Below are 14,350 nucleotides of genomic sequence, written 5' to 3'. Positions count from 1 at the left end.
GGGTACAAAACAAAATCATATTTTTAGACTCAGTACATAATCAGATCTTGTTAGTCATCATCTCTAAGAGCGTATAATTATGAAAAACCGATCGTCTGCCAAACCTTTCATACAAGAATTGAATAAAACCAAAGTGATTTTGGAAAAACAAGACAATCGGTGCACTATATCTTTATCATGTAGTGACTGAGAATTGAAATGGAGCAGGCAGGATTGCCAGAGTCCTGCTGCTCTGTTGTGATGAAAATCCTCTAATACTTTGACTGGCTATTAGAGTTGCTGTTTTGATGAGAGTGACTCAGTGGTTCTGCTTGTCATCTGTCAGTTCAAGTCATTTTCTTGCTTCATGCAGCATAACCAGCTGTTTACTGGCTTCTCTGTGTGTGTGTGTGTGTGTGTGTCCATGCACAGAGGCTTTGAATCCTCCCGACTGAGCCCCGCACAGCCAGGCTTACCAGCACTTAGTACAGTGGATACCTCTGTTTCCATGGTCAGCCATAACCTTTGCATTACAGGCCTGTGGGACAAAAACAGACTGTAAACAATGTTTACACCACAGCCTTTTATCGTGCAGATACATACCAGCACTAATCTGTGAGCATCATTCATACAGTATATGTTCTTCACACCGCTGTGATGACAAATAACAGAAAAAGAAGAATATATCGATATTTGGAAAGAGGGAAGAGAGCAACATTTGCAACATATTTCAAGAAGAAATACCTCCAGGTCATGACAAAGGTAGGATTGAACTTGGAACACAAGTTTTAGCTAGTTAACTAAAAGTTATTTATACTTTAAGTTGTAATCCTTAAGAGTCAGTTCTCGTTGATTTGACAACACTCACCACTACCAATAAAAACTTTATCATATATTATCAAAAGAATTATATTGAGAAGTAATTGCTGAATGTGTTGAATGGCTATAGCAGAAATAATGTTGATCATAAATAGTATCAAAATTTCATGACACTCTTAAGGATTATAAATTTAATATTTTTGCAAATCATTTTCCGTTACTGTTCTATTTGGTTCTGTATTTTATGAATATCATTAAACAAACTCCTGCTTGAGTTGTATTCTTCTGCCCCCACTCTGCGTGTCAATGCACAGCTATGCAGCGAGCTTAACACATTTCCGCTTAAGGTTGAAGACAACGGGTTGCCTTTGAGGTTTTCACTGGAAGCAATTATGAAACTGTGAAAACACTATCGGACAACAAATTAAATGATGACAGTTACACAAATCAGAAAAAGACTGTTACCGTAATCAACAGTCAGGCCAAAGTTATTATAAAATACAAATTAGTACAGTAAAAAGGAAACTGGATTCACAAAAGCATAGATTAAGTTAGCTGTCAAATTAAATACATCGCTCATGCCAGAAAGAAACAAAGTTAGCAGTATGTCTTGAAGTACAGGAGCTGTTTTTCACTTGCAACTCTTAAATAGTTTTGCAGTTCACATTTACAAGATATCATACCTCCTCTCAAGGTGACACAGCTACTAACTGGTTTTTAAACTAAACTAAACTACTGTCACTCACTGTGAAGCTGTGTTTTTTAAAGTATTATTCAGTTACCTGAAATAAAAGCTTTGGCTGGCTGAATACCAAACTTGAGTCCAGAGTGTTTATGTACAACCCAGTCAGTAAGAGGTAGAGCATGCAGGGTAAGAGATGAAAGATGGCACATGTCAGGGGGATGAAGAGGGGATGGATAAGTGCTTTGTAAAGGTATTAAAGTCGGAGGTGTCAGTTCCAGGTCAGACCTGGGTAAACAGTTTCCTCTCTCTCCCGCTGATTGCATCAGAAATTAACACTATTCTCCATGGAGCATGCCAAGTGGCACACATTTATAACAGACATCATACAGATATGCAAATATGTTGGCACACTGCACAGTGTGGATACATTTTGTCCTCAAATGTCTGCTACAGTCCTACATGGTGTCTGGTTCATTGAGGATGAGAAGGGGGATAATGTAAAGCTTACGGCAGATGTCTGACAGAGGAAACACATTTTATCATTCTTAAAGGAAAAACCGGTACAGGCCTGAATGCCGGACCCCTATAGTGAGAGGATCTGGTGGCTCTGTTATGCTGTGGGGGGCATTTTGCTGGCATGGTTTGGGTCCACTTGTCCCGCCAGAGGGAAGGGTCACTGGTCATAATACAAAGTTGTTCTGAGTCATCACCTTTATCCTATGATGAAACATTTATCCTGATGGGAGTGGTCTCTCCCAGGATGACAATGCCCCCATCCATAGGGCACGAGGGGTCACTGAATGGTTTGATGATGGTGGTGGAGAGCGATGTCTAACATGTCCCATAGGTGCTCAAGTGGGTTGAGATCTGGTGACTGTGAAGGTCATAGCATAAGATTCACATCATTCTCATACTCATCAAACCATTCAGTGACTCCTCGTGCACTATGGATGGGGGCATTGTCATTCTGGAGGAGACCACTCCCATGAGGATAGAAATGTTTCATCATAGGATAAAGGTGATCACTCAGAACAACTTTGTATTACTTGCAGTGACCCTACCCTCTAAGGGGACAAGTGGACCCAAACCATGCCAGCAAAATGCCCCCCACAGCATAACAGAGCCACTAGATCCCCTCACTGTAGGGGTCAAGCATTCAGACCTGTACCAGTTTTTCCTTTAATTTGTCACTCATCTGTATATATATATATATATATATATATATATGTGTGTGTGTGTGTGTGTGTGTATATATACATACATACATATATATATATATATATATATATATATATATATATATATATATATATATATATATATATACACATTGACAACAAGGCTGGGAGAGGTTAGGGTCACGTATCTCTCTGTCAGACATCATAAAGCTATTTCTCTACCTCTGTCGCTGAACTCTGACTGCCAGAGACCTAGAGACCCCTGCCTCACTCAGGGGTGTGTCACAGACGATGCTGCTTCTATAAACACAAGAACACAGCAGAGAGAGGGACAGTTACAAACAAGAAAGAGGGATAAGAGGCCACTTCTTCATCCAGGTATGTTGAACACATTCTGTGGGGCAACATGCTAAAAGCATATGGGATAAATACATTTGCTGTTATTTAAAAAAAAAATCAGTGAAATCAGTGTATCATTACTTTGATACTACACGTGATTTTTTTTTAAATAACTACTTTTAAATGACATCAAATAGTGTCATGCATGTTTGTATAGAAATCCATCAAAATATGATGTTCATGTTAGCTAAATAGTATGTAGAAACTGGATGTGTCCTCTGTATGTAGCTTGTTGACCTGGGGAGGTTTAACCAATTCAATTGGCTTTATTGGCATGAAAGTTTCGAGAACAATGTTGCCAAAGCATCAAAATATAATTTGTCCAAACATTTGTTCCTTCTTTCACTGAATGTTTTACATTGTAGGAGGAAGTGCATCTCTGTCTCAGTCTCACCTGTCAAACAGTGACCACATATTCTGTTTTCTTTTGGTTGCCATGATATTTTGTGTCATCCTTTTTCGCCAGTTTGTGGTCACTGAGCCTGTATTTGGTTAGGATTTGTCTCTGCTTTCTATCTCAGTAGAGACAGTACAGAGATATTCTGCTTATTCATAATCTCTTTTTAGGGCCAAATAACATTCTAATCTACTTTGGCTTTTAGTTTCTTCTTTCCAGTGTTCCAGATAGGTTTCTTTACATGGCATTATAATTTGGTTTACTCTGATTGGTGTTTGGAAAGCAGTGGTGTGTTGTGATGATGAGTGTTTCTGGGCTCCAAACTGGAGTCCAGTGTAAGCCAGAGGGACTGGTGAGACCAAATCTAGTTTATTCTGAATCCACTCCAACTTTTACTGATCTTAAAATAAGTCACAAATACACCAGTCATTTAACAAGCACACTAAAAATAAACACAACTTTAAGCCAGCGAATCAAGAACGATGCAAATGTTTGTGACAATCCAAATTCTGGAAAAAAATGTGTCATCAACACTAACTGAGCAAAAACTGTAGTGAATGCAATTTGTGGGACATTTTTTTTGACACAGACATTATCATACTTGTCAAAATATAGTAAGGGCAGAGTTTTTATATATTTAATATATTTGCAATTTGGTAGGTTTATTTGTTAATTTTTAGAGGTACAGTAGATAAACTAAGTTTTGTATATACATGTCTTAACTTTTTTTCATGTTGAACTGTTATTTTAAACGTCTTAAAACATGATCAGAAGCAAGAACTGCAGCTACACTGCAATGGTACTCATGTCACAACAAACATTTACTTTACTTTCAACAGTACTTAGTTCTCATGGAGCGACTGTCCTTAATCAGCAAACCTGTTCGACAGAATCATCCTGAAAAGGAGAGCAAGGAGAATGGTGAGATTCAGGATGGGAAACTACAGGTGGAGCAGAGAACCACAAAAGAGGGTAAATTTGGACTAAATAGTTGTGTCATTTCAAAGTCCAAACTGCATCTACTGCATTCTGTTCTTCCTTCAATAATCTAGTTTTTGAGTTGCAGAGGCTGAACATGATTCAGATTTTTTCTCAGTAGACTCTCAGTAGATTTGTTACATGAATCTGTGCTGTAAGTCTGCAGAATTCTAATGTGACTCCTCGTCTACGGTGTTAACAGACCACAAAGTGATGGCAGGCGAAGCTTTGGACAAGAGGAACATCTGGGAGCCAAGTCTTTACTACGCATTGGGAAAGGAGTCCTTTTTTTTCGCTGGTCATGACATCAGCATCCGGGAGTCTATGGATACTTATGGCGCTCTGATCTGGCCTGGGGTATGCCTTGCCATGATGGTGTGGAAACTAACTCAGTGAATGAACCGATTGTTACAGATATGATAATGACAATTTGTTTTGTAGGCCATAGCTTTGTGCCAGTTCTTGGAGAACAACCAGCAGCAAGTGAACCTGATGGATAAGGCCGTGCTGGAGATTGGAGCAGGGACTGGCTTGCTCTCAATAGTGGCAAGTCTACTTGGTAAGTTTATTATGATAATGAATTCATTTGTACTTCACATAATATGTTTTCTATGTCCTCTGTAATCACAGGTGTGTTGGACCAAGTCATTGTTTCATAAGTCACCAGTAAGTCTGGTTGGTGAACGTAAGTCATAATACACTCTTCACCAAATATAATGCCACTGGATGCAAAAACCAGCAACAAAAGATAGTTACATATCAAGAGAAATATCAAATTAGAATTGTAGAATTAGCTTTTTTACTTAGAGATACTTAATCTTGTGGACAACATTGACATTTTAGCCTGGTACTGAACTCAAGGAAATATCAGGAAGTCACTACAAAACACTGGGATGTATTGTTTAGGGACCATGACTATCCACACATACCAAATTTCTTGCATTGCAAACAGGTCACCAGACCTACATTATTCATACAGTAGAAATATATATGTTCATTTATTCCCCATGACATAAAACATCTTTTCATGCAAAAGAAATCAATGCAAGATCTCTTCCTACAGTAACTCATCCTTCTCTTTCCTCCTTATCCCTCTGTCTCTTTCAATAGATCACTTAAAGAAATCCATATTTATAGTCACTCATTCACTGACCTTCCAAATAGACCTAGAGTTTAAACACTGGCCTGAATGTTTCTCTGTCTGTAAATATACTGCCTACATTCTTCAGTTTTTTTGGCTTAGTGAGGTGACCATGGTCCAAGTGAAGTCACGAATCAGTGGTGATCAAGTGAAGTTGCAAGTTTTATCACCAAATTCCTGACTTGAGTCCACATCTCCTGATAGCATTTTATAAACTTTATAGTAAGTACGTTTTTTTCATTCTGTGGCCTGTAGGATTTGAGACTTCTGAAAAGACAAACTTAGGGTACACACTTGTAATCATCTAAAATACCACGTGTATTTAATTACACATTTAGAGAATAAGGCTGGTGCTATTATATTTTCTTCTCATTGTCAACAAATCCCATGAAAAGTCCAATACCAACAATGTCTCAATCCTTTAAAAACTCTCTGACTTCCCTTCTTCTGTGGCCATCAGCCCTGAAAACATTGGTTCCTACTGAAGATGTAAATCTTTAAAAACAAGTGTAAAAAACAAATGTATAGTTTCATTTTTAAAAAGGCTCTAACTTCCTGAAATAGCTAGGCATTGTAGTTTTTCACAAATGTCACTAAAACAGTTGTAAATTGAGTATTTGTTGGGGACTATTTTCAGTTGCAGATTAATACACATTAGGTGCATTCTTTGCGGCAGCAGGAGGGTTTATGTGGGATTGATTCAAAATAAACTACAGTGCCCACGTTCTTTGTAATGAAGCAACTAGCTAGCCAGTGCAACTGTGTGGCTCATTGATGTGTTTTTAATAGTTTTTGAGCTTTATGGCACAGTGATATACGCTAACCAGGCTTCTTCTACCCTGGCAATACTTGTTAGTGTGATATGTTGGTTTTAGCCTTCTTATGTCTCAACTACATGAGTTGTAGTGTTAGCATGTGCATCAGATGGAGCTATCTCAAGCTCACAGAGATGATTTTAGTGCCAGATCTCATTATATAACCCACAGCACTGAGTGAGATAACAGAGGGGCCAGTCACCAGAAAACGTTGGTGTTCTCCTTTCAAAGTTTCTGTCTATGGGTCTATCATTCACTCTCTGCTCTTTTCCAGGTGCCCAGGTGACAGCTACTGACCTGCCAGACATCTTGTCTAATCTGACCTTTAACCTTCTGCGAAACACCAAGGGCCGTGCCCGCCACACCCCTCAAGTGGCTGCCCTCACCTGGGGTCAGGACCTGGAACAAGACTTCCCCTACCCGTCCTACCAGTATGACTATGTGTTTGCAGCAGATGTGGTCTATCACCACAACTGCCTTGAGGAACTGCTGAAAACTATGTGCTACTTTTGCCGACCAGGAAGTCGAACAACGCTGCTGTGGGCCAACAAAGTTCGGTTCCAGTCCGACCTGAACTTCACAGAGTGCTTCAAGAGCAGCTTTAATGCCACACTGCTCTTTGAGCTCCCACAGCAGGAGGTGAGGATATACAGCGGCACAGCAAAGGAATGACACAGGAGTTTCAGGAGGGGGAGCTTCCTAAGAAGTTGATGGTTTTGTGATGATCTTTATCACTAAAAAAATCTATTTTTAAATCAATACAGAAAAAAGTCTGGTTTTGTTCTGTGTTTACATGACATTCCTGGACATTGCTATAACCCTTGTTGAGCAGAAAGCAGAAATGAAGTTCCTGACTCAAATTTCCATTTCAATAAGCTATTTTATTTGCCAGTACTTTTCCATACATTTGATATTTCTGACTTAACCTTTGATCAACAATTTGTTTTTAAAAATAAATCGATTTGCTGTTAACACTTCTCTTACATTCAAATTCGTCTCTAACATACATAAACCTCTATCAAAAGTGCTCTGCTCTTGGCTATTCGTGCAAAGAGTCAATTATTAACAATGAAATAAACACAAAATGTTTTCCAAAAGCATGAAACTGTATTTCTGGTCTCTCTGCTTTTGGTAATCCAACAGCAGCGTTTAATTTAGCTGAATATAGTAAAAACTAAGACAAAGGAAACTATAGAATTTTCCATCAAATGGAAGACATACACGCTATAGGACCACATATAGGATAGAGGAAAATAAACAGTTTAAATCAAAAAGCATTACAATAATTCAGCACATGCACATACAAAGAGAGAGGGGGACAAAGAAGGAGAAGATGAAGAGAGTGTGAGGGAGGGACAGTGGTTTTAGAGCATAAAATGTCAAGAAATTTCTTTAACACCTACAGTACATCTATGCTTAAGTCCATTCAAGGTTGAACATCCACCTCTGTTCTATCCTTGTTGTTTCCTGTGCCCACCAAGAAATGTTTAGCGTCTCAAACTGTTGTAATTCTGCGATCAGAAAGTTCAGAAGAGACTGTCTGTCTGTCCTGAGTATTTGAGTCTTCATGCCACATGTTCTTGAGAACCGAGAGTCTTTACACCGCATGGTTGATTTGTTTTCAAGGTGTCTCAATGACTCTACGATGTGCAGCAGGTTGATGACTTGTTTGGTGGCTGCTCTAGTATAGACTCCCTGCGGAGGTCGTTAGGGACGCTGCCTTCAGGACCCCAAATGTTGAGCTCTCCATAAATGCCCATATCAATCATCTCCTCTTGCCAGGGGATGGGGATATTGCCTGAGGAAAACTCATCAAAAAAGGTCTTGTCTGGATCCTCCAGGTTCACTCCTTTCACCGAGGAGAAAGCTCCGACATCATCCAGACTTTTAGCATACACCACTTTAGGGTCAGGTACAAAAGGAGGAGGTAGGATTCCTGGAGAGGTGAGATATGGAAACTAAAAATCACTTCAAAGTGTTGGAGGATTGAGGCAATTTTCAGGGTTTGATTGAATCAGAGACAAAGTGCTAAATTATGACAATATATATTTAAAGTTATAGATGTGATACACAGCTCTAAACAGGATAAGTATGGAAAAGAGATTGTACCTGCATTCAGTTTCCTCCAGTTGATGTCACTGAAAAAGGGGTGCGCTCTGATCTCATCACAGCTTCCATTCTTAAAGCCCATCCTCTTATCAACCTCTTTAGCGAGCAGCCCATCACAGAGGGACTTTGCATGCTCGCTGAAATTCTCTGAATAGGTCACCACTCGGTTCAGGATACGCTCTTTCATTTCCTCACGATCAACCTGACCAGAAGACAAAAAACCTTGTGTTTATTTCACAAAGTTAGCCTTTTGTGCACTGGGTAAATAAAAGGCATCAATAAAATACAACTAACCTTCTCCCCCCTCTCTCTGAACGGGTTCTTAGCAGCCATGAACTCAAACAATGTCACCCCCAGAGTGAAGTAGTCAACTGATGTGTCATACTTCTCCCCTTTCAGCATCTCTGGAGACATGTACCCTGCAAGAACCAAAGGGAAACAATAGTGAAAGAAAGTTCTGATTTAGTTTGAAAACAGTAGAGTAAATATGAAATCGCTTATTCACTACTAGGCAGAAACAGATGAGACGCACCCGGTGTTCCAGCGTAGCCTTTGGTCATCGTTTTGCCTTCTTTTAGCTCCACAGCAAGACCCAGGTCAGATATACGCACATTGCCTGATCAATGACATGAAGATATCTTAATCAGCTATTTTTGGCTGGACTGCAGGGACCTGTCCTATAAACATGAATATCTGTCCCTGTCTGACTGACTGAGTGATGAAGATACACCAGTGTAAGGGTCAGAGCCAATCAGAGGCAGAGTAGGGGCAGGTCTTCATGGAATGTGGGTGGGGGAGAAAATAACGCGGCTGAGTAGATCCATCTGCAGATGCACAGTATTACACAACACACCCACTTTACTACATGACACACCCACTTCGCAGAGCTGCCATCTTACGTTGGTTAGGTTGGTTAGATTTAGGCATGAGGAGTGCAATGGTTAGGGCTAGAACAGTGGTCACCAACCCTGCTCCTGCAGAGCTACTGGCCTGCATGTTTTGGGTATCTCCCTACTCTAACACACCTTATTCTAATAATTAACTCGTTATCAAACCCTTGAAAAGCTTCAGCGGTTCGATAACAAGTTAATAATTACAATCGTCTGATTCTAATTATTAACTCGTTATCAAACCCTTGAAAAGCTTCAGCGGTTCGATAACAAGTTAATAATTACAATCGTCTGATTCTAATTATTAACTCGTTATCAAACCCTTGAAAAGCTTCAGCTGTTTGATAACAAGTTAATAATTAGAATCAGGTGTGTTAGAGGAGAAACATGCAGGGCAGTAGCTCTCCAGGAGCAGGGTTGGTGACCATTGGGTTAAAATATCAGGGGGGTATGTCGAGAAGTAAAGTGGATGTGTCGTGTAGTCTGCAAGACTGCAGATAGACCCTTCTCAACACCGTATCTGTCATTTCAAATGGAAAGCCCTCTAGTATTTCATACATGGTCCAGCCATACACTAGGTTTTGACCTAGTGTTTTGACTTTACATGTACACAAAGACATTTTTTTGTAGCAGTGACTAATGATTATTACCGTCATTATCTAGTAGCACATTTTCTGGTTTGAGATCTCTGTAGATGATTCTTTTCTGGTGGAGATGCTCCAGGCCTTGGATGATCTGAGCGATGTAAAAACAGGCTCTGGGTTCATTAAACCCTGGGTTGTTCTCGTCCACCAGGTAGACATGGTACCTTCCAGGAAGAGAGAGCAGGTGTGTCATGTATTAAAAGGTTTGTGATCTGTGTACATGTACAATATTATACATGTCTTGCATGCTCATTTGCTTGCTAGAATAATGGTATTAACTGTGAATATGACCAAAATTATGTGCACACATTAAAATCAGATTATTAGGAAACAGGGTTTTTTGGGGGGACCAATATGACTTAAAGGATAAAGTATTTTTGTTAATCTGTAGTCTAATTGTGATTAATGCTTTTAATGAGTCATACAGAGCTTGAGCTTATTATCTAAATTCACTTCTAGCCCTCTGTATGCAAACAACTGTGTGACAATGGTTGTTGAGAATAACAATTTAAATGTTTGTGAAAGCCAAATTTGCCTATCAAACTACATATGATCCATCCCATTGCAATCCCACTGAAATTAGGAACTAACATTCTGGGATGAATCGTGGCACATTGGTGTGATTATCAAATATATCTCCCGCTGATATCACAACTGACTTTTGCTGAAATTACAACATTGCTATCACATCAATTTTTGGGTCAACAGCACTTTTTCTGTTGACAATGGAGATGTGGAAAAGGTATTTCAGAAAAGTAAGTTGTGTTTGCCAGTTATGTCTGTAAATAAAGTAACTATATAGTAAAAAGTGCATGGGGAGCATGTGAAACAATGAGTACATCTGTTCGTGTTTGTGCTTTGAAACAAGAATTTTTCAGAATGTGAAGTTACTTGAGATCTCCTCCATTCATGATGGTCATGACCAGACAAAGCTCGTCCTTTGTCTGGAAAGCGTACGCCAATGACACAATGAAGCGACTGTGAACCTTCTCAAGAATCCTCTTCTCCACCATTGCCCCCTACAGGAAAAATTAAGAAAGACAATTTTGAAAAATAATGCTTTGAAGGGGGGAAAAAGGACTTTCCCTGCATGTAGGTGAAGAAAAATGTGGTGTGTGTGTTAGAAAACAGGTTGAAGCATTTTAAAAGAATGACCTAAAGACAAGTCAAGGGCAAGATGTAACTGTGCCAAGGATATCCATTCAGAAGAGCTTTTCACTAAAGCTCCCAGTAATCACTCTATCCCTGTCTCAGTGTTTAATACTGCAGGCTAAAGCCAAACGAGACAGAGGCAGGGACAAATATGATTAGCACCACTGCAGTCTGCTCACTGCTGGCTTTTCTTTCCCTGGAACATAAAGCCGGCAAAAACACCTTTTTTAATCACATCACTGCATGAATCTTAGTTAAAAGATCATGGTGTTTCCCTGAAATCTTATTATAGGAAACACAATATTGCACTCCAAGTCAAAATCAAAGCTTTTTTATGAAAAGTGAGGACAAAGTTTTTCATTTCTGATCATCCAAACAATTCAACTGAAATAAAATACTTATCTACTTACTGCAATAATGCCAGACACTGAAAAAAGTAGTCTGTATTTCCTTTAGACAATTATTCTCTCACCTCATAGCCTTTCCTCTTCTTCAGCCTCTTCTTGTTGAGTTTCTTACAGGCATAAAGTTTTCCGGTGGCCTTCATCTGGCAGGCAGACACCTCCCCAAACCCACCTTTCCCGAGCACACGGAAGTCTAGGAACCAGTCGTCATCCATGGGCTGCATCTCGAGCCACTTCCATTGTAGGAACCTCTTCAAGTACATGCTCTCAAGGAAGAAAGTGTAGGGGGCCTCTCGCAGATAGTCCAGCGTTGTGGCCAAAGCTGCAGAGAACAAGTCATCCCCTGCAGCCTCCTGGTTTTCTTTCACTTTGGCTATGATGTCCTCAGACAGGAATGGGCAATAGTGTTTGGCAGAGGAGTCCATATAACGCTGGACAATCTTTGAGGCCTTGTTTACCCTTTCAGAATCCTCTGCCAGGTCATAGGCCTCGACGTCTTTCCACAAACGGCAAGCCGGGACATAATCTTTATTTGCATTCAGGAACTCCCTAAAGAGGCGTTTGCCAATCGGCTGGTCCACACAGACTGTGTCAAAGGTCAAATCCAGGGTATCCTTCAAGTCCTCGCACACGGTGATGTGGGGCAGTTTGAGGCGAGAATGGTACTTCTTATCCCGAGCTGCTGCATTAGAGCCATCAATGCTTCCACGAGCATTGATGTACGCAGAATTTGCAACCACAGTGGTCAATCCTCCGATATCCATGTTGAGGGCAGATGACTGTTAGGCAACGCAGAGGGGACACATTGCAAAGAGTGAAGAGAGTGAGAGGATAAAAGCTGCAAACTACTGTGCAGGAGTGAGGCGGATGAAGGGAGAAGCAAGGGTGAGAGAACAGGAGACAGAGAGGGTGATAGATCACAGAGTGGTGACAGAGGGAGCATGAGAGAGAAATGAGGACTTGAGGCTGGTGTCTGAGCACACTTTGAGGACTGTACCACCCTCATTCACATGGGTGCACATTACCCCCACCCCTCCTCACACACACACACACACCTGACTCAACACCTTTCGGTAATCCATTAACACCCTAATGCCCCAGACAAAGTGTGCGAGCACATACTAGAACAGAACAACACAGGCAATGTACGCAGCTGGAGTTTCACCAGTCAATAAACTGAAAAATCACAATTAGAAGTTACTGAAAATTAAAGATAAGTAAAGGTTTGTTAAAGCTGTGTCGTTTATGACTCATTGGGAGACTTTCAGGTAATCACAACACATCAGACTGATTCAATTACTATAAACCAGATGTCTTTATATTCATATAATACATATTCAAGCCTTGTTTTAGATACTCTGTCTAGTGGCTGTTGTTAAAATATGTTAGATATCCCTTTAGAAAAAAAAGAGGCTAATGGACATGTATTAACTTGTTACGTTGCCATATGGTTTACTTACTTAGTAAAGGCCACAATAATGTCAGACACTGGAAAAACTAATTAGTGCCCACTGCCTGCAGCGCATGTTTTCTTTTGGTCCTTATTGGCTCTCCATGTCAAAAACATTTGGGCACACCTGATAAACAATGCCAGTTTCAATGTCAGGAAGAGCCCTTGAAAATCCATGTCTATATTAAAATGAAATGCTAATAGGAATAAAACTACCACAGTATAATGTGAGGCCCAATGGCACTGAGCGTGAAAGAGCATATAAGTAGTGACAGTTATTGACATTTTGTTCCCTCACCTCATGGTTATCCTCGTCTAAAGTCTTCTTGAGTTTCTTACAAGCATCTAGTTTTTCTCCGGCTTTCCTCTGACACGCAGTCACCTCCCAAAACCCACCCTCACACCGAAGTTTAGGAACCAATCTGCATCCACAGACTCTCAAATCAGCGGGGCCTCTTAAAGGGGCACTCCACCCATTTTAAGCAGTTTGCTTGTCACAGTACTGCTCAGCCTGTGAAAACAGTTGTAAAATGTCTTCTCTGGAGGAGCTTTGTCAAGTCTGAGAAAATTAGTTTGAGCTTGGAGACTACAAATGTATAACAAACTGCATTGCAAACTGGGGTCATCAAGTTTAAAAGATGTGCACACATACATCAAGGGAGGTCTAATTATTTCTCCGCCCTCCCAGATGCATACTAATTATGCTTACTTATACCTGTGAATATGCTCATTATTACAGTTGGTCTAATATTTATTTTACATGTGTTTGTTCATGAAAAATCAATGTGGTCTAAAAAAAAGTGAGTTGCATTGTGGGAAATGTGGGATCAAGTGTTTTTAGAGTTTTAAGCCATACTAGAGACCAAAAATCAGGATATCTCCACCTCTGCTGCTCTAATATTAAATTGCTGTAATATCCCTTTAAAGACACTGATCCCTTCACCAGTGGATGGATTGAGGGATACAGCAAGAGCTGCAATAATTAGATTAGTTGATTAATCGATCGACAGAAAATGAATCAACTATTTTGATAACGTAATAATTGTTTCAGTAATTTTTTAGGCAAAAATACTAAAAGTTTGCCGGTTGCAGCTTCTTGAATAAGGATTTGAAGCTTTTCTGCGTCATATGATAGTAAACTCAGTAATTTTAGATTGTTCATTGGAAGACATTTGACAAACATCTTTCACTATTTTCTGACATTTTATAGACAAAATGATTAAGAAACTAATCAGCAGATTAATCAATAATAAAATTAAATTAGTTGCAGCTGTTGTGAAATTTTAGAAAAAGCCTGACATGGTGTTCTT

At 39.8% G+C, this 14,350-nt stretch overlaps 2 protein-coding genes across 3 annotated transcripts; one reads left to right on the top strand and one right to left on the bottom strand.

Annotated features, from left to right (window-relative positions):
• Nucleotides 1-3,792: 3,792 nt before the first annotated feature.
• mettl21cb (methyltransferase 21C, AARS1 lysine b) lies at nt 3,793-7,150 on the top strand. Its single transcript, XM_042425666.1, has 5 exons — nt 3,793-3,809; nt 4,297-4,429; nt 4,638-4,792; nt 4,877-4,994; nt 6,666-7,150. The coding sequence occupies exons 2-5, from the start codon at nt 4,309-4,311 to the stop codon at nt 7,061-7,063; spliced, it is 792 nt and encodes a 263-aa protein (XP_042281600.1). The 5' UTR covers nt 3,793-3,809; nt 4,297-4,308; the 3' UTR covers nt 7,064-7,150.
• LOC121906674 (rhodopsin kinase GRK1-like) lies at nt 7,111-13,976 on the bottom strand. 2 transcript variants are annotated; one of them, XM_042425657.1, is made up of 8 exons: nt 13,339-13,976; nt 11,659-12,369; nt 10,926-11,053; nt 10,041-10,198; nt 9,033-9,116; nt 8,795-8,919; nt 8,501-8,702; nt 7,111-8,327 (listed from the first exon to the last, which is right to left on the bottom strand). In XM_042425657.1, the coding sequence occupies exons 2-8, from the start codon at nt 12,352-12,354 to the stop codon at nt 8,032-8,034; spliced, it is 1,689 nt and encodes a 562-aa protein (XP_042281591.1). In that variant the 5' UTR covers nt 12,355-12,369; nt 13,339-13,976; the 3' UTR covers nt 7,111-8,031. The 2 variants fall into 2 exon arrangements, with proteins under 2 accessions (XP_042281591.1, XP_042281590.1); XM_042425656.1 differs by having other exon boundaries at nt 11,659-13,976.
• Between the last annotated feature and the right edge of the window lie 374 nt (nt 13,977-14,350).

Source organism: Thunnus maccoyii, chromosome 11 (genome assembly GCF_910596095.1).
Source record: "Thunnus maccoyii chromosome 11, fThuMac1.1, whole genome shotgun sequence".
Taxonomy (NCBI): Eukaryota; Metazoa; Chordata; class Actinopteri; order Scombriformes; family Scombridae; genus Thunnus; species Thunnus maccoyii.
This window is presented reverse-complemented; position numbering and strand designations above follow the sequence as displayed.

Excerpts from the sequence above, each read along its gene's own strand:
- mettl21cb (XM_042425666.1), top strand. The coding sequence starts at position 4,309 with ATGGAGCGACTGTCCTTAATCAGCAAACCTGTTCGACAGAATCATCCT. Across the intron at positions 4,430-4,637 it reads GCAGAGAACCACAAAAGAGG|ACCACAAAGTGATGGCAGGC; the intron begins GTAAATTTGGAC and ends CGGTGTTAACAG. Across the intron at positions 4,793-4,876 it reads GCGCTCTGATCTGGCCTGGG|GCCATAGCTTTGTGCCAGTT; the intron begins GTATGCCTTGCC and ends TTTGTTTTGTAG.
- LOC121906674 (XM_042425656.1), bottom strand. The coding sequence starts at position 12,354 with ATGGATATCGGAGGATTGACCACTGTGGTTGCAAATTCTGCGTACATC. Across the intron at positions 11,054-11,658 it reads AGAAGAGGAAAGGCTATGAG|GGGGCAATGGTGGAGAAGAG; the intron begins GTGAGAGAATAA and ends TTTTTCCTGTAG. Across the intron at positions 9,117-10,040 it reads TGTGCTACTAGATAATGACG|GCAATGTGCGTATATCTGAC; the intron begins GTAATAATCATT and ends GTCATTGATCAG.